The 25,388-nt window shown below is 41.3% G+C and overlaps 1 protein-coding gene across 1 annotated transcript in view; it reads left to right on the forward strand.

Annotated features, from left to right (window-relative positions):
• PSMB7 (proteasome 20S subunit beta 7) overlaps nucleotides 1-25,388 on the forward strand; it is a 56,355-nt gene that overhangs the window by 20,089 nt on the left and 10,878 nt on the right. Inside the window, exon 6 of the mRNA XM_014840634.3 lies at nucleotides 7,161-7,219. Coding sequence (XP_014696120.1) covers nucleotides 7,161-7,219 — 59 coding nt within the window. The remainder of the gene's footprint in view (nucleotides 1-7,160; nucleotides 7,220-25,388) is intronic.

Consider the following 25,388-nt stretch of genomic DNA (forward strand, 5'->3'; position numbering starts at 1 on the left):
TGTCTGTAAGATGTGGAAATACCTACATCACTTGAGTTCAGGGTTCAGGACCTAAAAGACCCTCAGTAAATGTTTTCCCCTTCCCCAGTGTGAGAGTTTGTGAGCGTAGACCTTACTAGACAAAGCACGTTTCTACCTGCTGGCTTTCAGATCTTTCCTAGAGTTTCGCTTAGAGCAGCAAGTTTTAGAAGATTGTTTCAGTCTTATTGTTTCTTCAGCGTCTCTAATAATGGAGATTCTAGAATTGCTGAGTTTGATTCAGTACTTTAATGAACTTTATAAAAATAACGTTTCATGTTTTAAAAAAACCCCCACTATCCTCAAGCCATATTAATGCAGATGTTTTAAAATATATGTAGCAAGTAAAAGCAATATCTTAGATAGTAAAATTTTCTTAATACATTTAAAATTGTATCCTGAGTTGAATTGTTCTCTTAGGAAAAGTTAGGGTCAAATCGTACTCCTAATGCTGATAAGCTAAGATCCGAAACAGCTTCAGCAATTTTAGAAAATAGAGACAAAGTTCACTGGGTTTTTTTTTTTTGAATGGGGCTATTTTAAAATGAGTACTGAGGACAGAAACTTGAGTGGCATTGCTAAACAATGAATAGCATCTGTTTAATCATTTAAAACGTGTAGCTAAAATCCCAGTCTCATTTGAATTTCCTAGCAAAACAACACAAATTAACCATATCCAGATGTGTGGTAATCGTTCTGCTGAAATCTGAAGAAAAAGCAAGGTAGAAAGCCTGCTTTTTTGGGGTGAGGAGCTAAGAAAATATAGCTGCTTCCATGCTTACATAAGCTTACTTGCTAATCTTGATTTGAAGCATTTGGCTTTGCTATTTAAGAGGCAACAAGGTGGCATGGAAGGAATGTGGGACACTTTAAATTCAGAGCGATCTCGGTTCAGATTCCCAGATTTGCTCCTCCCTGGCTGTGTGCTCTGGGCAAATTCCTTATCTCTGAAAGTCAGTCTCCCTTTTGTAGGGCACTGCTCCTGCCTGCCACGGCTGGAGAGCAGACAGAACCCGCGCGAGTGCGCTTTGGCGTTTCTTCAGCACCGCATATACTGTTGTGGTCCTTTTAGTAATTTGTTCGCCACAGAGTAGACCTCTGAAGAGGTGGGACCTGGCTTGGCGCTGAAATGCTCAAAGGGCTTCATTATGAAGATGATTTTACCTTGAAGACCGTCCTCAGGAAGCCCTGCTAAGGACAGTGGTAGAGAGACGGGGTGTGTTTGTCTGTCTGTGATGATGGATTGCTGTCGTTCCTTGGGACTATTGACTCGTGCATGGATTGACCTTCAGGCCCCTCTATACAAATTTCAGGAATAAGCTGCGTGTTGCTGCTGTTACACAGCGAAACCGTGACAGCTGGCAAGGACTTGGTCTTTTTGCTTTTTTTTTCCCCATCCCTTCATGATATCGAGTTCTTATTTTCTCCAAGCTTCTTATACCTTAAAAAATTGCAAGTAATGCATGGTCTTTGAAGAAAAATAAGAAATATAAGTAAACACAAAGAAAATAGCACCACCCAGAAATAAGCATAATACTTTGATTTATGTTCTTCCAGTTTTGTATAATATGTATTGTCTAAGCATATCTGTTAATATTGCTTTGGAACATGTTTTCCCCTCACTAAGTATTATATCATGGACATCTTTCCATTGCCAAAAAAATACTGTCATGTCTAATGACCGTATGTGTAGTATTTTATTGTTTATTTTCTGGATCTCCTGTTTGTTGGATCTTAACATGTACCTCCAGTTTTTTTCTTTTCTAAATAATGATCTTTTTATATACATAACTTGGGTACTTGTCTGTTTATTTCTTTGAAATACTCTCTCAGTAGACTTGCTGGGTGGTGGGTATGTGTGGCTTTACGCTTTCTGATGGATGTTTCTAAATTGCCCATTAGAAAAATTCTATCCAGTTTTGCTTCTGCAAGTGTGGTAGAGTGCCCCTTTGACTAATCTCTGTCAGCACTGGGTATTATTCTTTTTAATCTTTCCTAATCTAAAATGCAAAAAAAAGGGTTATTTAATTTCAATTCATATTCTTTGATTACTAGTGAACTTGAACAGTGTTCCTAAATGTGGATAGGCCTCTCCCTTTTCTCTTTTGTAAACTTCTGTGTCCCTTTTCTCTGTTGGTATATTGGTGGTGTTTATCTGTGAGCCCTTTTTAGTTATTAATGTTCTGCATGTTGCACATATTTTCTGAGCTTCAGGGCTTGTATGTTACATTGTTTACCAGAGTTAGTCATTTTTTTTTAAACCACTGGCCTTATTTTAAAAGATTGGCTGGAGATGTGGCTCCTCGTGGCATTCGCGCCTGGGACTCCCTTCTCCTGGAGGTCAGCAGTGTGGGTGACCCGCAGTGGCATCTGAAACATCTGTGAGTGAGTCAGGCCCTGACAGTCAGAGATGGGGAGCAGACTCTCTTTCTGGGACCCCATAGGGGCATCTGTTGTAGGAGGATTCTTTTAATAATATCGCCAAACAGGGGCCACCAGGGCCAGCCACCTGGGTGGCTGCCGTGGATCGGGGAGTGCAGAGCAGTTTGTGGCCCTGGGGGTGCAAGAGGACTGAGTTGTGACTCCTTCCGCATCCCTGTTTCTCTTAGCCTGGCTGCTGGGTGGTTGGGGGGCAGGAGTGGTTGAGCAGGGGTGGGGTGTGTGTGTGTCGGGGGGTGGCATGGGTGAGCCTGGGGGAGGACAGCAGATGCAGGAGGTAGGTTAGTGGGTAACTAAGTAGCCATCTTATGTCTTGCACAGTTCTCTCTCTAACTGTTGGTCACTGAATTGTACCTCGTTTTCCTGTTTTAAAGAGCTTTGTTCTGGAAGCAACACTGGCTACTTAGTAACTGTGGGTGGGCTGAAAAAGGCCTTCTTGGTGGAGGTTGCTAAGGAGCAGCTGCATGGAAACTACTGATGAGACGGAGAGCCTCTGTAGTGGAATGCAGAAATCCAAGGAGGGCATTTCACTCCTGTGATATCGCAGAGGTTTGGACCAGACTAGCACGTATAATAGGACATGGTTTTGTGGGCTTAAAGCCTTTTTTTCTTTTTGAAAATTGAACTTGCTTTACGTTTGAGTTTGTCTTATATTCATCCCAGTATGGTAAATCAGGCAATAAATATTCTTTTACGTTTTATCAAGGCATTTACTGCTGTTACTACTCCTTCAGGGCCAGCTCAGAGTTTTCTCAGCTCCTCCATTTGAACAGTTGTACTCAAATCAGCCCAGCTTAATGCAACAAATTCTGTTTAGTGCTCGCTGTGTGCCAGAGACTGCTAGGCATGGCGGATGCCGATGTGAAAGGATGGACAAGTTGCAGAGATGAGAATGATAAACTCTCGTGGGGATGTGGTGGTCAAGGGAGGCTTCTGGGAAGAAGGGATCTCTCAGCTGGGGTTCGAAGGGTGGCTTGGAGTTCTCTAGACTGTCAGGGGGCCAAAGGGATTACCATGTGCCAAGGTGAGATAAGCTTGAAATGGTATGGGCATTTAGGAAATTACTGTCACTTTGGTGTTGGTGGAGTGTCAGGTGTGTTGCCTGCTTTTTCTCTTCATTTATTCCTTAATGGGAAACCAGACAGTTCTGACTAATTGTCTAAGGTGACATTGTTTTTGGAATAGAAAACCAGGGTAAATGTTCCTTCAAAGGATTTTTGCCTTGGTTTTGAGTATGAGAGTGCCAGGTTAGGTCAGTCAGTGCTGAAAGAATGGAATGTCTCAGGACATTATTATGGTTTATGGGGAAAATGAGATATAATATTTAAACTTTCTGTAGGTCACATAGCTGCTGTACCAGCATGACATTTTTCTGATGATTTATTAGATATAGTTTTAAGTGGCGTTGGAACAAAATCTAGGAGACTTGAATGAAATTATTAAAGAACACTGGTCTCATTGAGCTTACCATCTTTTTTCTTTTTAATGGCCGGCTCTTCGTTTCTTCCTGCGGTTGCTTTACCTTGAGATTATGTGAGGATTTGCATCTATTGTCTTGCCACTTTGGGCGATTGCAGGCATATTTGAAATTCTTACTTCAGTTTCTAAATAGCAGACACACATTCAGAGTTTCCTAGAAACCTGTTGACAAAGTCAGTTGTATCCATCTCCCAGCAGTTCTGTGATTTCTGAAAAGGGGGCGCCAAAGTCCTCCTTTTCCTAAAAAGCTGGGAGCAGGAGCTAGTTTGCAAGTGATTTAGAAATTGTTTTGAATGTTGAATTTCTCCTTCTTTTCAAGTTTATTTGGAATTTGCTTATCTTTGACTTTAGGGGAAGCAGAATCAGGCAGTTTCCCAAGCTCCTGCTTTCCAGAAACCTTCTCAGCTGTGTGTATGTGTGCATGCACATGTGTGTGCACGTATAGGTTGGAGAGTGTGTGTTGGGGGGCGTGGTGTAAAAAGGGCAGCAGAAATACCATGAAATAAGGGCCCCAGTGTCCTTTCTATGTTTATCTCTCCTAAATCTTCCAACTCTTGAAAAAAAAAATCATGGAAAAAAAATATTTAAAAAAAATAAAGGGGGCCGGCCCCATGGCCGAGTGGTTGAGTTCATGTGCTCCTCTGCGGCAGCTCAGGGTTTCGCTGATTTGAATCCTGGACGTGGACATGGCACCACTCATCAGGCCGTGCTGAGGTGGCGTCCCACATGCCACAACTAGAAGGACCCACAACTAAGAATATGCAACTATGTACTGGGGGGCTTTGGGGAGAAAAAGGAAAAAAAAAATCTGTCTCTGATAATGTGAGAAGCGTCCCCACATTGGATAGACACTTTTTGTTCTGAGATTCTGGATTTAGTATGTAATTTCCATTTATAGAAATTTTATTTGCTATGTTGTTTCTAAGCAGGAAAAAAGGTTTTTGATAATGGAAGAATTATTATTATCATGAGGGAGATATTTTTCTTTTCTTAAAATATTGGATGAAGCTAAGCAGAAGGAAATATGTGCCCAGCAAAAATCAGAGTAAAATTAATTTACTGTGCAACTGTCAAAGAAAGGATGGCCCAGGAAAAAAAAAACAGGGCTAGTAACTTTTAAGGAAAAGTGCCTTTAAGCTAAGCTTTTTTCCCCCTTTTACACAAATTGATTACAGTTTTCCACAAAGTTGTTAGCTTTTTGGTAAATACCCGCCCTTCCCCTGTCCTTTTTGAATATCTATTTTGGGCTTCTGGGTGTTTACCGTTGGGCTCTGTGCAGGGATGTTGTTGGACCAGGTTGGAAAAGGCAAGCTTGCTGTTCGGTGCTCTGCAGAAGTATTTTGTATCTAGAAGTATTGTTTTCTGAGATTTCCTTATTTGCAATTTTCTTGTTTCTTTATGACAGCCGCCCTTTGTTTTCCACGCAAAACCACTACTACTAAGCTAGTAAGTCCGAGACTGGTCTCCTCTGTGCCTTAACACAGAAACTTAGGTTACTTTTTCCCCTTGACCCTTCAATCTCAGAGTAAACTCGTAACCCACAAAATCTTGGTGGAATTTGACCCTCTTTCCAGATTTTCAAGGACACGTTTACTGTGAAATTCAGAGGTTTGGTTTTGGTGAATTTGCTCTTGCATATATGCTAGTTTCATTTGGGTGCACTAGTTTTATATCTGTTTAATTTCTGTCTCCATTCCGAAGGCCTTTTATTATCCTTTTAGATCCCCCCCGTTTTTTTTAAGGAGAAAAAATTGTGAGAATGGAAAATGGGGGGTTGCCTTTTGCTCCCAAAGCCTAAATGAATAGTCATTGCTTGTAATGCTGGTCTACACTCGACGCTTCCCACTGCTTTGGATATGATGTATCCGGTGCTGTGAAGGTAATGATCCTCAACCGCAGCAATGTTCCTTAACAGGAGTATCTGTCATATTCATCGGGATTACCATGTTCATTGATTTGTGTCTGTAAATCTGCTGTTTCTACCCTTTAAATTTGATCTATAATTGGACCTCCTTAAATGGTTCAGATAAGGTAGTCTGTATTTTCTCAATGCAGCGTTGCTGTCAGCTTCTCCTTTTTCATTATACATTCAGCAGACTTGATAAAATCAGCAGGACACCTCATTTGAAACTGTTTAATCGCTGCCTTTTTCCTTTGCTAAACCATTGAGGTGGTCAAGCGATGTACACAAATCATTTTAAATAGAAAATATGGTTTTCTCTGTGACCCAGCTAAATAGATAGTGTTATGCAAAACAAGTTAAAAAGTAATAAATGCCAAAAAATCTTCTAATTGGAGTAAAAAATTGTGGGGAACTCTATCCTCTCTCCAAAAGTAGAGTATCCTGAAATATTGCCAGGACTCTGTAAAGACAAGATGATGGTTTTCTAAAGGTTCTCTGCTTTCTGAACAAAGCAAGTTTAAATGTTCAAATAGTGCTGAGCTGCCTTTTACCTCCATTCAAAGGGAGCCCGTACTAACTTGTAATGCCTTTACCTCTGACTTTTGTAGGGAGAAATTTGCTATCTGTTAATATCTATGCAGCATAACCTTTCAGCCATTTGCTATTGTGATAATAAATTTTTGTTTCTTTGTCTGTCATTTTGTCTACTCAGCTTTACTCTTCAAAGTACAAACTAAAAATAATAGCTCGAAATAAATGCCACACAATAAAGTGTTTTACAGTTGTAGCTGGAATAAGCTGGTGGCTGCGGCGCGCGGTCCTATTACCATTGCTGGTGCTGTAGTTTCTTCCCCACGTGTCAAGGTGACTCTACCAGGGCCAGCTCATTAAAACAATCTATTCTTTCTAACTGGCTTGGTATTTAGCACTATACCCAGCAGCCTGCCAAGGCACAGTTGTGGAGCACAAGACTCTGAGCATAGGATACATGAAATTATGTGGCATTCACTTCTTGAAAAAATACAAATTCTCCATCACCGCATTTTCATGCTTCAGCATTTTATTGTGAATAATTTACAATTACTCCTGTCAGTAGTGAAGTAGGGCCACTTGCAGGTTTACCTGAGATAGTGGTAAGTGTGACTGCAGGCTTTTGAAGAGCAGTGTTTACCTGGTTTGTGTGGCCCTGTAGGATTAATATTTACACTGTACTTGAATGTGGCATTGGGCGCGTTTTGCCATTTTTACTGCCCTGAGGTAAACTTGAGATGGAGAAGCTGGAAGTTGGTAAATACACTAAAAATTCATCTTTTCCTTACAGGTTCTGGCTCCTTGGCAGCAATGGCTGTGTTTGAAGATAAGTTTAGGCCAGATATGGAGGTATGTAAGTCCCTGCAGTTTTCTTCTCTTTCACGTATTTTTCCGGTTGTGTGGTGGACATTTACAGGTCGATTGCCGATGCCCCCAAAGCTTGTGCAGCCCTGTTGTTAGTCGGCATGCTCTTGGCCCAGATGCTGTGTTTGCTGAGAAGGCTGGTTGCTCGGGAAAGCTTCGTTTTAGAGTGGCCCTGCGTGTTGCCCTCCCTCACGCTTGAGGAGCCAGCACTATTCACCTTTTTGCTCTGGCCTTTGGGCTGTCTGGGAATCTTCTTGGCTGTGAAGCTGCTGCAATGTAGAATGTTTTCTTGTGCATTAAGATTTCTGTGTCACGATATCTGAAAATGACAGTTTTTTTTGTTTTCTCACTAAGAATAGAGAAACTGTGTATGTCTTTGCGTGTCATGCCAACCTGGCCTGAAAATGAGGGCAGTTTTAAAAATCCCTGTAGATTGTTCTGCATCTGGTAGAAGATGGGGGGAAGATCATGTGTGTAGTGGACTGTTCTCAGAGTGTGATGGATTTACTGTCTCAAATATAAGAGATTCTTTTATTATATTTTCTGTGGTGATAGGGGAGGGTGGTATCTTCTGAAGGACATTTCACCTAAGTCTGCTTTAATGATAGCTGCACCCCCCCATTAAGCACCCCCTCTCCCCCTCACCCCAGCTTTCCAAGAACAAGCCCACAAGTCTTCCACTGTCACTTTCAAAGAATGTTCAGTGTGCTTGGATACTTCGTGGTACCACATTGTTCCTCCACTGTGCTTTATCCTTACACTAAACCAGCTTGTAGGCACGTAAGTCCTGAAGGCAGCCTTCATCATCTGCTCTTGGTTTTTTGATAGATGTTAACTTTTTGACAAGGAGTATCAACTTGTTTTCACCCATTAGTAGGCTGTTTATGAGTGGTTTACCCTATTCCTTAATATGTAGGTTTCTGCCGTTTCTACCTTTGCAGTATTGCTTTGTTTAGATACCAGTGGATGTCTCTGGGAATTACTTTTTTGACAATGCTGTATGCCTAATCATCTTTGGAGAAGATTGCGTGTTTAAACATTTTCGTTCTTCCACCGGCTCATTGTCAACAGAGCACCGAGTGTCATTGGAGCTCTGCAGCTCTCTCTGCCCTTTAGGTTCAGGCCAAATGCTGTGAGAGCCAGAGAAGGTAGACTTGTGGATGCTGCTCAGCCAGGACAGAGGTCTCCGGCCAGAAGCCACTACTCCCTTGTACGTGAGGCTAGCACACTTGGTCACTGATGGCTAGGTTTCTTCTGTTTCTTGGACATCTTCAGGAATTAAAACATGACGAAAGATAGGATTTAGCTAGGTGTTCTATACTAAAAATAGTAGTGTCTTTCTCCAATTAAGAATAGTAAACAGGTCCAAGTATCAACTATGAATGAAATTAGGATTCTGTTTTCATTTCTCAGTGTGAAAATTTATTCCCATATCAGCATTATTTTCTGTTTGGGGTTCTTAAGTACAGGGAAAAAATAAGATATACTAGGTCACTTAAAAAGAAAAAGAAAAAAAGGTCTCAGTCTTCAAACTAAAGGAAAGGAGTTCCTAAGGCTCCACAAATCCATTGGAACTAACAAAAAGGTATAGGGAAAAACACTCTGATGATTTTCGTTTAGAAAATTGCCTCAGTGATGTGAAGCCCTCCTTTAAGCCACATTAATCTTTTCACATTTTCTTGAAAGCTTTGTCTGTTTCCAATTGATTGGGACCTCTATATGTTAAAGAAAAATGAGAATTTCAGAAAAAGTTGAAAGCATGTGGTATAGTAAAAGTGACTTAGACTCTGCTAAAGTAATTTTACATTATTTAGTTAGAGTTTGGATTTGAAATGATTCAAAAGCCTTGAATTTAATACTGATCTGATTTGGGGAAGTAAAGAGAAGTGTGGTCATCTCTTCAGTAAAACTTCTGATGTTATCAATCTGAAGAATGTGCTCCTTAGATGGGTTTTATCTGTAACTCAGACTACTTAATGTTCTGTATTAACTGTGAGACCTTAAACCAGGTGGATCAGATCCCATTTCAGATTGATTAGTTACATTTACAATTTCAGGTGACTGGTTTTTATTCACTGGCAATCAACAAAAATCAGTATTAAGGTGAAGGTAGTTCCTGCTTGTCCAGTGAAGCGAGTTTAAAAGTAAATAATAGTATAGCAACTGTCAGTAGGTAATACTTTACAAATCTAAAGGGATGTTAACAGATAACTAAAAAAATTTAGCAGTCCAGCTTCTGGCCACCCAGCTCTCTTTTGGTGAAGATTAAATGATATGGTTTTTGGTTTCGGTGGCAGGCTGAGACTGCTTAGCCCAGTTGAGAGGACACCGTTTTCGTGATTTCTTTGTTGTGAAAGAGGCTTTGGTTAAGGTGTCATTTCTGGCTCTGCCTTTGCGTAGAACTCATGGAAATGTTTTGGCGTCAAATTTCCAAACTTTTTATTTTCCTCCTTTCCAGGGAGGCTTTCTGTCTGTCTGTGGCAAGAGGCCCTCTATCACTCTCTTTCCTGCCTGCTTTGAGACTGCAGGGTGGATGACTCAGTTGCTTATTTCCTCTCCGTATGGGAAAGGGTTCTGGACCCGTCCCAGCAGAAACCCAGGAGAGCGTCGTCGCCGCTCACGTAGTGCATGGATTGCAGGACAGTCTCTGCCGCACACTTCACACAGAGCTGCATTGGGAGGGGGCAGTTTTAGGCTGTCACAATCGGGAATGGTTTGCCAAACAGTAATTTTTAGGTCAGATTCATGAAGCAAACTCTTGGCTTTATTGTTAAAACAGATAAATTAGAGGAAGCCTGTAGTCTCTTTTTTTTAAACGACAAACCTGTGCTTTGGACGGTGCTGGGCCTACACTGTAGTATTTATGGAATGAAAGTCCCTCCCTCCTTAAAATCCTTTAATGTTTTCTCATTGTCTTTAACTACACAGTCCAGTACAGTAGCCACCAACCACATACGGCTATTGAGCGCTTGAGTGTGACTAGTCTGAATTGAGAGGCGCTGCAAATAGAAAACACACACCAGATTTCAAAGACTTTAGTAAGAAAAATTTTTTAAAAATCTCATTAATAATATTTATATTGATTACATGTTAAAACAATACTATTTTAAGTATATTGGGTTAAGTAAAAATATTATTAAAATTAATTTCACCTATTTTTACTTTTTAAAATGTGATTCGCATGTTTCCATTGGACAGAACTGGTCTAGCCTTGTTTCTTGAACTTGTCATTTACGCACCACATTTAAGGTTTCTGCCATATCCAGGTGCCACCTGTACTATTATTTTTCTTGCAAATTTACTTTTAATAAACTCATTGATAGATTGATGTATCATTTACATATAATAAAATACACAGATCTTAAGTGTACAGTTTGATAGATTTTGGCATTTGTAATTACCCAAGTAGCTGCCAGTCAAATCAAGACAGAACATTCTCTCACCACACAGTGCCGTTTCCGGTCAGTTCACTTTCCCCTCTTCCTACAGCCACTTCAGTTCACCTTTTTTTAATTGAAATTTATTTTTTAAATGTTTATATCTGTGAAATCCTGGGTTTGATGTGCTGGTTATTTTTTTCCCCAAGACACATGAAAATGAGTGCGTTCTATTAATATAAATAAAAACGTATTCATATATCAGCATCATGTCTCAGCCCAGGGGCGTGAATGTTAAACTGTGGGACATAGGTCTGCGCTCCTGCTCCCCTTCGGCCCTTCTCGCTTGCTCACCATTCTTAGGATACAGTGTGGACTTGCCTGCTGTCCAGTCCTCCTCACTGCTCTGCTGCCAGCAGTACCCTAGCTTCCTCGTTTGTTTGTGTCCCCATACTCCATTGTGCACACCTGTCCCATTGTTTTACAACTGTTGTCAGGGCCGTCTCCTGAAACCAGAGAGGGCGATCCTTGAGGGTAGGGGCCGTGAAACAGTCTCTGTTGTTGAGCTGCTGATGTTCCATATGTGTTTGTTGAGTTGAGACAGGATAATCCTGAGCTAAAGCAAAATCTAAGTCATCAAAAGCCACCTGGGAAATGGAGGGGACTTTCTCTTCTTCCCCTCTGGAAAGTGCTCAACGTTTTTTTGAGATAAGAGGAAGATAACTAATACACTTCTCAAATAATAGTCGGTATTGGGGCAGAGTCAACAAAGCAAACACCCCATTAAGTACACAGGCAGAACGAAGATGGGGCAAAGGGCAAATGCTCATTGGGAAGTTACGGGCCAAAAAGCAGAAGAGTGAACCCCAGCTGGGATTCCTGAATGCTGGAGACATGCCTCTGCTGTTCCGGTTATCTGAGCCAGTGACTTGCCTCAGGTGGAAGCCCTGGTTCAAGGTGTCAGAGAAACTGTCAGCCAACCATGCGAGTTTAAGGCGCATGAAAAATCTGTAAAAATTCTCAGCCAGTTGTGGCCCTAACACTGCCTTTAGTGGTCTTGTAACATTCGTTTTCTCCTTGCTATTGACCTGGAAGTCCTTCGACGGCAGGAAGTGTGCTCATTCATTTGTTTCTTTGCATCTACCATGGTAACTGCACATAGTAGGTGTTCAGCCAGTAATTGTTAACAAACGGATATAAAAAGGTGTCAAAAGCAACTTTACTTAGTAGTTCCCAGAGTAACTTCCTTTAAAACAGTTTGCTAACTTCACCTTTAGTGTTCATAGTACTCAGCAGTAATAGAAATGAAGGCATAAAAAATTGCATTACTTACTGGTGATAAATCTCATGCTTTATTTTTATCAGTGAGGGTGCTTGTTCTGACATTGTACCTATGTTAGCAGAATAGGGGATTTTGAAATGAGTTGACCTAATGACAAGGGGTCTGTTATGTTAGCATTTTTTTTTGGTGATGATGAATTGCGTGGAGATCAATTGCCCTAAATTTTTTCTTTCTGTTGCTAAGGCTGGTGTAAGGATTAAGCCCCTGATCCTGGTTATTACCCACAGGCTGGCTGGACAGGAAACTAGTGAAAACCTCACTGTGGCCTTTTGAGTCCATTTTCCAGTTAAGTATAAGGAATTTGACTGTAGTCCCTAGAAATATGGTGTTAGCTTCATGGAGGTCTATCTCTTGAAAATTGCTAAAATTACTGAAATGAAAACAGATTTTAGGGGCCATCCCTGTGGCCGAATGTTTAAAGTCCGTGTGCTCTGCTTCAGCAGCCTGGGTTTGCAGGCTCAGATCCCAGGTATGGACCCACTCCACTCATCAGCCATGCTGTGGAGGCATCCCGCATACAAAAAATAGAGGAAGATTGGCACAGATGTTAGCTCAGGGTGAATCTTCCTCAAGCAAAAAAAAAAAAAAAGTGGAAGATAGGGAGTGGATGTTAGTTCAGGATGGATCCTTCTCACCAAAAAACAAAAACAAAAACAAAAACAAACCAGATTTTCTTTTCGGGTGGGGAAGGAATGAAGGAAATGTATCAGATAACTTAGTTTAGTTTTCCTTCCATCCTGTTTCTTTGTAAGAAGGAATGTTTCCTTTCGGTTCAGTGAGAAATTTAAACTCTTGAAGATTATAATTCATTAAAATGGGTAGAAGATTAATATTTAGTCTGTCAAGATCAATACTGTCCCCTCTTTGCACTAATTGTCAGAATAGCGTGTGAGGGCCGCTGAAGGGTGGTGGTGCGGCAGGACACGCACATCACAGGGAGACGATTCAAAGGCAAACTGTCCTGCACCCTCTGGTATCGACTTGCAAATTAGCATCTGGAATCTAATTAAACAAGCTTAATGAAAGTAGCAGCTGAATGCTGCTGGAAAAGACAATCAGCTTTTTTCCCCTCTCTGATACATATTCTGTACTATTGAAGTTGGTCACCAAACACATCGTGTGAGCACAGTTAAAAAAAATTAGCATTTATTTGAAGAATAGAAACTGTTTTTCATTCTGTTATGCATTTGGCATGCTCCGGCGTCCCATGAGAGCCATGCCACAGCAGATAGTGCGCAATATTTATAAATCCATGACAGGCAATAATAGCAACTTGAAAAATTCTTTTGCTAGAATCTCAGGTTGAGAGCTGCCAAAAACTGAGAGGATCGGATCTGCAGTGGCAGCTGCCGTGCCCTACAGTTAGAATTCCAGACTTTGAAGATGCTCAACTTAAAGAAATGAAGACTGCAGGCTTAGCCAATTTTTGCAGGTTTCCAGAGCTCTGGCTCTCTGCCTTTTGAAGATGAGTTGCTGAAGCTTCTACCACTGCCTGAGGCATGCTAACACCAGCAGGATCTTTTCCCCCCTAGTCTTAGTGTGTCTTCAGTTTTAAGCAGCACATGCTTAGTCACTGCCAACTGTGATAGTCCTTTCTCTGGTCGCAGTACTGAGGGATGAGCTCCTACCCTATCCCCTTCAGAGAGAGGCTGCGAAGATAGATGGTGACGCATACAAGTGCCACTTCAGCCGTCTGATTTATGGAGTCATATTTCATCACTCGGCAAGTGCTGGCCTCTAGAGAACCCCTTATAGATTGCTAAAGATGTGAGCAGCTATCGTCCTAAAGGCTTGTGGTTACCTCACAAATGTGACGCCAAACACCTAGCTACCGAGAAAACAGAATTAATCTGTCATTTCAGGCAGCTATAGATCCACTTTAAATAATGAAGGAGTTGATACCAATATGGTGTCCTGACAGCAAATCTTAGAAGTAACTGCAGGGTTTTTTTTTTAAGTCCAGTAGTAGAAAGACACTGAAGTTACGAATTCTTTTGCGCTTTGCAGATGGACAGTAGCGTAAGAGATCTGCATTATTTGGATTAGAAAAAAGGATCTATTCAGTTTGGCACATAGACTGGTCCCAAAGGAAAATACAGAGCGTGAGTTCAATGTGGTCAGCTAGAAAGGGGCACGGGAGCTTAGGAGCTGGAGGATTGGGCTGCGAGTGTGTTTCCACTGTACACAGGGCATGACTCTGGGCAAGCCACGGTCCAAGACTGTCCATCTAGGAGATGGGGATCCAGAGACCTGCCTGCGGGTTGCTGTCAGGATTAGATGTGGTCTGTAAAACACCTCATATGGTGGCTCACACAAAATTGGCTCTAAAATATGGCAGCTGCTTCTATTTTTTAGTTATTCAGTAGTAGGATACAAACATCACATAGCAACGACTAACATGATTATTTCTCCTTGCATCAGCCTTTGTGATTTATAGCATAATATGGAGAGTGATGATTCTTCGTTCCCATCTGAAAGCTTACAGTTGGAGACAGACATATGTAGTGGTCATAATGACCGCAGGCGCAGCCTATGTAACACTTAACACAGGCCATGGAAGTGTCTGCCTTCTTGCCATGGGGGGAAGGTATTAAAAGCACAGTGGTCATAGTAGCTGATGCTTGTTGAGTACTTAGGCAGTGCCAGGCTCTGTTTTAGCAGCTTTCTCTGCATTCTCATTGACTTTTCAACAATTGTGCGAGGTCTGTACTTTGTTATCCTCATTTTAGAGAAGAAAATTGGGGTGCAGGGAGATCAGATTATCTTGCCTGAGATCACCCAACTAGTCACTGATGGAGTTGTGGTTTGAACCCTGGGCCATCCGACTTTAGAGCCCGCTGATGTCTTCGGTCACTGTGCTCTCCTGCCTCCTTGCTAGGCCTGGGATTCTGTGGCAGCAGAGCAGGGAGGACATCTTAGTGCCCGTGAGCAATGGTGTGGGCTGCCTGGGCTCTTCCTTTGCTCTGAGGAGGTCTTGTGAAGATCGCAGGGAGCCAAACAAGGGTCAGAGGAGGTGTGTAAGCCTCTTTGGTGAGCTCAGTCATTGGAGGGGGCCCAGGAATAGAAAGGTGCAAGGAAGTTAGAAGGACAGAGATACTAAGAGGGAAATACAAATAAGTCATTTGGCTATCGAAGATATGTTTTTCTTCTCTTTGAATTCTAGATTTTCATCTTTTAACTGTCGTCCACCCCAAATATCCTGTGATTGTTTTTTTCCCCCAAAGTTCTCAAATATTCTTTACAAGAGAGCTATTTTTCTCTATATAGCTAATGTTCAGATGGCATAGCCCTCTTCAGATTTAGTAATGAGACCAAGTCTTTAAATATTGGTGAATGGCGTTTGTCCGTTTGAGGCAAATCATGAATAACTTGAACAAAAATAAAAAAAAGTAAGTGAGACTATCATATTTGAATAATGAGGTGCTCTTTTTTTCCCCAACTGCCAAAACTTTTTAATCTTCGTCAACAATTGTTCTGTCCTCTGTCTTATTTAGGTTGCATCTGTGCGACTCTGAGCTCAGGAGCCCTGACAAGCGGCATATGAATTCTGTATTCATTAGTGATCTTGATCCAAATGCCTCTGTCCCTGCCACCAGGGCTCAGGTGTGGAAGCTGCTGGCTAATCCCACCAGCTGACATTCAGGGGTTTAATGACTCCATAGGAAGGTGACCACTTGCTGGGAGGTTTGCTGGCGGAACCCACACAGCAGACAATGGAGATCAAGGAAGACTATCACTGTTTGGCCGAAGCTCCTTCCTGTGCGACTTGAACCCTGTTGGCATCAAACAGAGTTTTAAGTAAATGCAAAATTTAAAAAAAGCAAAAACCTGACCTTCGATAGCTATCATAAACAGCAATTTTCCTGTCTGTATTGAGATTGGTGGTTTTTAAGACTGTTTTTCTTGTAGCGCTTTAATAGGTGTCAGCTTAATGAGCTGAGCTTGACTCACTTTTCCTGAGTTTTAGATTTTAAGGTTATGTTTGTCTGGTTGCTACATCTCTTTAGGTACCTTGTATGTCTGGGGGAAAATATATAGTTAGAGCTGAAATTCTTTCTTGGTAAATACTTTTAAGGATTTATGCTGATATTTTTGTTTATTGTGATCTCCAGCTTTTAAAAAATTAGAATGTGAGTTCTTTGATTGACTTGTGACATGTCACTAGATGTTTTCACTTTTTTTAGGTCCTCTGGTCTAAAAATGTTGGACAGCTTATTATTTTAATGACAGCTTCATTGAGATATAATTTATGTCCATACAACTCACCTACTTTAAGTGTACAACTCAAGGGTTTTTAGTAAATTCACAGAGTTGTACAACTATCTGAATCAATTTTAGAACATTTTCGTTGCCCTCAAAAGAAACGCCATACCCATTAGCAGTCACTCCACATTTACCCCAACCCTCCCAGCCCTAGGCAACAACTAATATGCTTTCTGTCTCTATAGACTTACCTATTCTGGACATTTCATATGACAAGAATCATACAATATGTGGTCTTTTATGACTGGCATCTTTAACTTATAATATTTTCATAATATTTCATCAATGTAGCATATATTGGCATTTCATTCCTTTTTATGGTTGAATAGTATTCCATTGTATAGCTATACTATATTTTATTTATCCATTCATTAGGTGATAGACATTTGGATTGTTTTCACTTTTGGCTATTATGAATAATGCTGCTGTGGACATTTGTGGACAAGTTTTTCTGTGGATATACGTTGTCATTTCTCTTGGGTATATACCTGGGAGTGCAATTGCTGGTTCTTGTGGTATCTCTGTGTTTAACCTTTTGAGAAACTGCCAGGCTGGTTTCCAGTAGTGGCTTGGCCACTAGCAATGTATAAAAATTCTAATTTCTTATCCTCGCCAGCACTTATTATCTGTCTTTTTGATTATAGCCATCCTGGTGGGTGTGAGTTGGTATCTCATTGTGGTTTTGATGGGTTCCTTATTTATTAAGAACTAATGCAACTATGACGATGTTGAGATGGAACTATTGAAACCCCTGACAAACTTTCTTATGCACTGGATTTGGGCACTAATTGAGTTGGTTGTACAATTGTTTAAATATTGAAAGGTCCCTTTTAGAGGCTCTCCCTGAGGCTGTTTCTGTCATTTGCTTTTGGTCATAATTCTGCATATTGGCTTTCCTTAAGACCTGAAGCATTAGATGTAGTAAATTGTGTCTTTATTGTTGGGATCAAAAAATGTGTTAATTTTCCCCAATAATTTTCTCTGTGGTTGTATTTAATGTAAAGCATTAGTTTTTAGAGATGTCAAAACCCAAAGATATAATCTCTGGAACCCTGATTAGAATTATTCTTATTAGTGATTTCCAGTGGAGTTAAACAGTTAATTTTACAAATGAACAGATAGTAAAGTTGGCCTTATGGTTCAGTGGGTGAGTTGGAGAATGGCCCTTAAAGCTTTAGAATAAATGATAATGAGAAGACACTGTTGATGGTTAAAGCTTCTCGCCAGTGCCAGATATTTTGAGTTGTCCTCCTTTTAAAAACTGGGTTTGTTCTCCTGAATTTGAACCCACCGGTGGGCCGACTTTGGAGAAGTAGAAGGTGACTTCTTTTTTTTTTTTTTTCTTTTCTTTTTTATTGAGTTATTGATAGGTTACAATCTTGTGAAATTTCAGTTGTACATTAATGTTTGTCAGTCATGTTGTAGGTGCTAGAAGGTGACTTCTTGATTTAAGGTTACTTCCTTGGATCTTCTTGCTTACACTGTCATTTTGTGTTTTTTTTTAAAGATTGGCACCTGAGCTAACAACTATTGCCAATCTTCTGTTTTGTCTTTTTTCTTCTTCTCCCCAAAGCCCCCCAGTAGATAGTTGTATGTTGTAGTTGTGCGTGCCCCTGGTTGTGCTTTGTGGGATGCCGCCTCAGCATGGCTTGACCAGCGGTGCCACGTCCGAGCCCAGGATCCGAACCAGCGAAACCCTGGGCCGCCGAAGTGGAGCGCATGAACTTAACCACTTGGCCATGGGGCCGGCCCCTGTGGTGGTTTATATTATGGGGCAAATGGAAGTTTTCTTGGGTCTTTCACCTGATGTTCAAGAGCAAGACTTTGCTCCCTACTGTACAGAGTTTGGGATTTCATATGTAATTGCTTCTCTCCCTTTGATTCTCTAGGATTCCTTAGTCTTCCTTGACTTAGAATGGCCATTTAAATATCTCTGCCTCTGGCCGAGTCTGTGTCTTCCTTGTCTCTGTATCTCCAGAGCCTCAGTTAATGGTGGTGGCTGGTTATCATTTCCACCTTTGCCATTGTATCCTACCTTTGATAAAAGTTGAAGTTCAAAGTGGGATATTTCGGGCAAGGGGTGAAAGAAATTTTAGAAAGTGTGTCTTATTCTTCCCATTTATTCTTAGGAAGTATAAGGAGGTTCAATGGGAGGAGGCCTGGAAGAAAGGTATAGTTTACCACAATCTCCACTGAGCTGGGAATGGATTTCTCTGGGGGCCTGGCCTCTGGAATTTGAGAATCAACAAATTTTAGGAAAGTGACCTTGTGTAAAGTTTGAAGCTGTGTATTTCCAATTTTTTGAGGCATAATGAAAGTACTACAAGTGGTATACTGCTGTAGTTATTGACTTTGAGAATTCTTTGTTGATTTTTCTGTCAAAAATATTTCTGTGCAAAAATTTTTCTGTATCTTCTACCCTGCTCTGTAAACACTGAATTTCATTTTCTTATATAATCAGTTGGCAGATCCTTTATGGAGTACCAACTGATTGCACGACATTACACTTGGGGCTGTAATCCAGAGTTAGTATTGAAAGAGGCCATTCTGTATGATGGTGGAAATCCCTTATACAGCTATGGGCAAAGTAGATTGAAAAGAAGGATTTATTTTACTCCATACTAGATAGGTAATTATTTATGATACATTTCTTTGGAGCAGGTGTTCCATTTGAAATGTTTTCACTTTACATACTTCCTATAACTGTGAAATGTAAGGGAAAATATACCATATAGGAGAAATGTTTCACAAAGTATATTGCTTGCTGCACCTGTGGCAAAGATGCAGCAGGCAAAATGTAACTTCTCTGTGACCAGAGACTGTTTAATCAGAGAGAGGCAAGAGCGAGATTCGGGGGTAATATGGAATAGAAATAAATGCTGAGTGACTTTCAGCTATAGAGATAGAATTAAAAGGAAGATCTTATTGCTAATAAAATATTCTGCATCATGGTATCCAAGAGAAAATGGACTTCTTTATCCATCTCTTATCAAATTGAGTTGCCTTTGCTAATTTGGGTCTCAGGGACATAATTTAAGCCACTAAAAATGCTCCCTTTATCTAGGTTGTCATTTTCTGTTACTCAAGCCAAGCCAAGATTTGGAATGCCATAGCTCCTTGGGAAAAGAAAGAAAAGAAGCTCTTTTATTATTCACCGATTTCATTTCATTCTAGAAGTCTTATTTTGTAAACATTTTGAATCATCACCACTTATTGAACAGTGGCCCCCCAAATTTCACTGTCAAGAGTGAGACCCTGTGTCGGGAATCCAAGAGGTCTTCTGTGGTTAGAGGCTCACAAGCTCTTGAACAATGGATTTCCACTTTTGTTGTGTATAGGTTAGAAAAATATAAGAAATGAAATATAGGACTGAATGTTACTGGATGGTAGCTTAGAATCTTATAAGTTTTGCCTTGGCAGGTAATTTGGCATAAATTGTTAATGTAAATCTGGGTTAGTGGTGAAGACGTTATTTTAGTAAAAAAGATAAACTGCTGATTAATTCAGCATAGAACTCAATTACAAATTGAAAGTGTCTCTGCGGGACTCCCGGACCCTAAAGACAGCAGATGTTGAATTGATACTCCAGCATATTTCACAGTGGTATGAAATATTAACATGGTTTATTATACTTGTGTGGTGTGCGATATCAGAAAGGGGGAGGTGGTGGGCATGTGGGTGTGCAAAGCAGCCAAACAGTACACATTTGTTAATATACACTGAAGTGTGATTCAGAATTTTAGGAAAGTTTCTTCTTATTTTTTTAAAATCATATAGCTCTATGGAAAAATTAAGTTTAAAATAACATTTGGGGCTAAATATCCAAATGTGGTATCTATCTACATTTACATGGCACAGGTAAACGACCGTAAAATAAAAATGGTAAACTTACTAACGCAGGATATTTACATGTTAAATGGGACTGCTACCTATAAGGGTGGGAGTTCTTGAGGGGCCCGAGCTGCATTTCACTGAGTTAATTGTCAGCTTTCACGGGCTGGAAAGTTTTCATGGGCTGCTGTACTGTTTTTACCTTCTGATCTAAAACATATGGTAATTTAAAAATGCCCCTATAATTTGCACAGGCAGAGAAGTTTCATTTCTAGCCAAAAAAAAAAGCTTCACAGTTTTCATATATCTGTATCAACTCAAAGGGGGAAAAGTCAGCAAATTTTATGTATCGGAAGATCTGAATAAATGGAACTGCCAATATTTGACGGAATTGGCAATTCTTAAGAGGCATGAGAGTAAAGTTGGCTTAGATGAGATATTTCAAAGCCATTACTACTATTATGACAGTGATTTTTTTGCATCACAGCCTATATCAAGTCTAGGTTTTGCTAGCCGAGGTGAAAACAGTTCCAAAAATAGCCAAATGATTACGGTAAGAACAAATAGACCCTGGATACCTTCTGATATTATAAAGGCTTTAAAAAAAGGTGCTTTCTCAAAAATCTCTGCAACACATCAAAACTGGCAAAGGTAGAAGGGGAGTGGGCAAAGAAACCAGAAGCTTCTTGGTGCTCACACCATCAGAAGCACACCTGCGTCCCCACTGGAGTTGCCATTAAGGCCTTTGTAAACTATTCATAGATGAGGGTCCGTCTGAGATATGTAAGGTGACCTTGGGTTCCATTCACTTGAGTTTTACTGATCTCTAACTGGGTGCCAAGCTCTGTTCCTAGTTATGAGACATGGTGCCTTTCTTAGTGACATTTACAGCCTAGTAGGGTGGACAGGCCCACAAACAACTGTTGAAAGTCTGAGGTAAAAAGTCCGAAAACGGCACCCAGAAGGGGGGCATAGAGGTGCCACAGAGGAGAGTTGATGTGCTCTGTCCTGGGGACTTTAAGGTGGCCTCACAGCGTGTGACTCCTCACGAGTTTTTTGGTCTTGGGGTTTGAGGAAGGAGTGGAACAGGGAACCTGAAGACGAGAGGAGACCCTTCTAGATGGGGGCGTCAGGTACAAAGGCCTGGGGGCTCCTGCCCTAACGTCCTCTCTCTCAGTTGTGTAATCCTGGAAGTTTGGACAGCTGAACATATTTGGAAATAGGAAAACGAAACTCCAGACAGTGTCTCAAGTTGTCTGGGTGGTCATTTCCCGAGTCAGTGTGGCCCTGTAATTAGCGTCTGCTCTTCAGTGTGGGATAAGGCCGAGTTTCGCCTCCCTGTCCCTGCGTGTGAATATTTAGTTTAGAAAGCTGCCACATTCCATTAGAGGTGGCTGTGTTTCGGCAGTGGGTGCAGGAGCTGTGTAGGCTTTTCAGATGTCCTTTGAGATTTACGTGGCAGTGTAATTGGGAGATGCTGGTACTTAGTGTGTTGTGCGTGGCGGAATGTGGGATTACCTGCTGTAATGAGAGCCCAGCAGCATACCTCAGGAAGGTAGTTAAAGTTTTAACCTTAACAAATAATGTGACTTGTGGGTTTTTGTGAGGTAATTTATACCCCTCTCCCCTAACCCTGAAATTGTGCAGAAACAAAAATTTTTAAAAATATGAAGTTGTGCTAAATAGGTATTTTAAAATTCCACCTGGTAGTACAGATTTTTGAAAATGTTTGCAATGAACATTGTATCTGTGGGACACTGTCGCCCTCGCAGTCGCCATCCTCCTGTGTGGGAATATAGTTTTCCTAAGATGAGGACTGCAGTGACATCAGAATATTAAACACATCTAAGGATTCATTAACTTTGGTTCCTTGACAAGTACATTGGTTTATTTTAACTCAGGTATATTGACTTGGGGTGATAGAGGAGTAAAAACGGGGTCCAGTGGAAAGTGCCCACATGGCTTTGCAGAGGTCTGGGTGGAAGACTGATTTTTGCCTCTGGTGTCATCCCTGTGGCCCCCTTTATAAAATACAAAACTCTATCTCAGGATGGGCATAGGCGGCACTTGAAGGGCGTGTTAGGAGGACCGTGTTTGTCCACTGCAGGCAGGCTTAACAAAAGTTTGCACTTAGCCTCTCACCACTCCTTCCCCACAGTGTTAAAGGAAAATTAAAGTGCACTTGCCTTTCCTTGGTCAGTTTTAGTTAATATTTACAATCAACAAATGGCCTGATGGGAAAATTAAATTAAATGGTATCTTTTTCATTGACATATACAGGGTGGTTAAAGACAGTTGGACTCATTCTGTTTGCTGAGAGGTTTTGTGTGTGTTTTGGGGGAATGTACACACTGGGATGTAGCACTGATGCCATGAATTTGCTCGGCTTTTGCTTTGGCGTTTGATGAGTGTACATTCTGTATTGGAGAAATTCATTAGAATATCCTTAAGTTTACCACGTGTAACAAGCCAGATGAATAAGGGAATGATGGAGTATCATTATTTAAGCAATATATTTGCAACTTTAAACAATTTTAGAGGTAAACTGCCTTAAAAAGGTAAACCCATGAGTGATTTATCAGTTACATCTAAGGACTAGACAAGCATCATTACTTTTTTGGAGACTAATTGTTTTGAGGTTCTGCTGTCCTGAGTGAAACAAATGTGGGCTCTGGGGTCAGACAAAACTCGGTTGAATCTCGGTTGTCGGCCGCATGCCTTTGAGTTAGTCACTTGCCCTCTGAGCCTTGGTTTCCTGGATTTTTAAAGTGGGCATAAGGTAGTGCCTACCTTAAAGGGTTATTTGGAAGAGTAAGTGGAATAATGTACTTGGCACAGTGCCTGCACACAGTGAACGTAAGTTCTCTTCCTGCCTTCTTTTAGGATACAATTGCTAGTGAAATATAATACATGAAAATGTGCTACTTCACACACTTCTTATTGACATAGGAGTAAATTCTGTATGGAAGATGCGCATGTGAACACAGGGTTTTATGGCATTAGTTTGAATTTCCTTTGCAGTGTAATGACTCCTTTCATCATTGATTTGCTTTGAACTGGGAGTCAGAAAACCAAAGTACTGAGTTATTCTCAGTTGCCCGTTGCAGTGGTAGTTCTGGAAGCTAGGCTTTTGATAACCGTGTTTGTGACCATTAGAGAAAGGGGTAGATTGGATCAGGTTAGCATCTTTCATGGGCTGCCTGCATACCAGGCCCTGTGCTAGCAGCTTCTTCAGTGCATAGAGTACTTCGTTTAGCCCTCACGACCACCCTGGTGCTGTAGGCTTTTAGGCCTCTTTTGCAGATGAGGAAGTTGGGACTTAAAAATGTTGAGTGACTTTACCACCAGGGTCACATAGCTTGTAAGTAACAGGACTAGATTCATAGCTGGATCTCTTGGTTCTTTTAAATTCTTTGCTCCCTCCTAGCCCCCATCTCCTCTCAAGGGTCTGCTTTACTTGGGCGTGTCCACTTCTGCTTCCTCATTACTTTGCACATGGCCAAACCCTCATGACCAGGATCCTCCCTTAGAGCTGCTTTCTTTACATGCTTTCGGCTCTTTTCCCCATTGTTAACCAATCCCTTATACTCTTTCTACCACATTCCAGAGGCCAGATGACATATTTTGAGAGCCAGTGCCAATGAACTGGCATTTACAAGTTGGTTACAGCCTAGGTCTTTTTTTTTCCAGAGCGACCTCGGTATACTTTCCCTGGCTCTACCTTTGTCTTGTTCCTTTTTGGTGACACCCTTTAGTGTGCCTACTGCAGAAGCTTACCAGCGTCTAGAATATATAATTAAGTTAATCATTGTCTCCCATCAACCCACCAGAAAAATAGCTGCCAAGAAGTTACAAAAGGCCTTTCTGGGAAGGCCGAGTTTGTTCAGTTTGGTCAGTGCCCGTGACTGATGCTGAAGTCCAGGTGGCAGCCCCTGCTTCTCCGTCTCCTGCATTCCCACCTGACTGCTGCTTCCTCCTCTCCCACGTCCAGCCTCCCAGTCCTGTCGATGCTCCTTCCTGCCCCTGCTGGCCTACCACCATCTCTCATTGGGACTGTTAGAATCATCTGCTCTCCTATTGCCTGCCTTTGGCCTCTCCTCTCCCACTGCTTCCAGATTGTAATTTCAAAAAGCACAAATCCAACTAAGTACTAATTCAGCAGCTTAAAATTTCCCACGTCTTCCCACTGCCTAGTCTGAAGGGCTGGCTCTCTGGATGGCCCATGAGGTTCTCAGGTACTCAGCCACACTGAACTACCTACCTGACCACACCTTTCTTCTTCCCATTTTCACAGCTTTACTCCTGCCATCACTTCTGTCCTTTGGCTTGGCTACCATTTACTTGGATGTCAGGACTCAGCCCAGTCTTCTTCACCTGTGCCCCATGAGACCTCTGTACACCCGTAGTCTCATTGTCAGGGCTGCCTCTTAATAACTCTTAGCTTATTGCAGTGAGCTTTCTGCTTGTGTCCCCTCTGGACTCTTAACTCTTCGTGGGTAGGGTCTGTGTCTGTTCAGACCTTCTCCCGGTGTTTAGCACAGTGTCTGTGGAGCATATTAGTATCAGAGCATTAGTAAATGCTACATTTCTTTCAAGGGTTTTGCATCATTTGAAATTTGCTTCGTATGTGGCCATCTTTAAACTTCCTAGAATAAGGGCGCTCTCTGCGTGCCTGGCTCTCCTTCCAATCCTTCCTAATCCTTATGGGGCTGTAGGAGCAGGATCATGCAGTATAATACAGTTCCCATAATAGCCACCTCTCATGTACCCTGCACTCTGCAGTGGGTTTCCATCCTCCAGACTTGGAGATGGATAGGTCCAGTGTGAACGTGGCTCTTCTTTTTTATTTTTGTTGTGACCCAAGGAGCAAATTCACTTCATTTCCCCCCGTTTTCAGGTGATAGCCCTTTCAGCATCTCCAGGAATATGCTGGCAAAGTTATCACTGACCACATTGTTTTATGGAGAGAGAGAAATATTATTAAGATCTTATTACTACCTGGGGCAGCTTGGTTTTCATTTGGAGGATTGTTGAGCATATTTCTCACGCTATCTTTAACCCCAGTCTTTCTTGTTTTTTTCTCTGATTATATTTGATTCAATGCAGCCTTGGAAATATATATTTGTATACACATATGCTGTGAACGCTGATTTCTTTTCCTTGTGGAAAGCAATATGTTCCCGTCTCTCTTGGTCCTTTTCCCTCTGGAAGCTTAGGTGTTTTTCCTTCCTTTCGCTCTCTCAGAATCCAGCAAAACCTCTTGCCCACCACTGATTTTCCTGTGGTGTGATAGGAAGACATGGACTTTGGTGATGCCAGGCACTAACTTGGCACGGATCCT

This window comes from Equus asinus, chromosome 10 (assembly GCF_041296235.1).
Source record: "Equus asinus isolate D_3611 breed Donkey chromosome 10, EquAss-T2T_v2, whole genome shotgun sequence".
Lineage (NCBI taxonomy): Eukaryota > Metazoa > Chordata > Mammalia > Perissodactyla > Equidae > Equus > Equus asinus.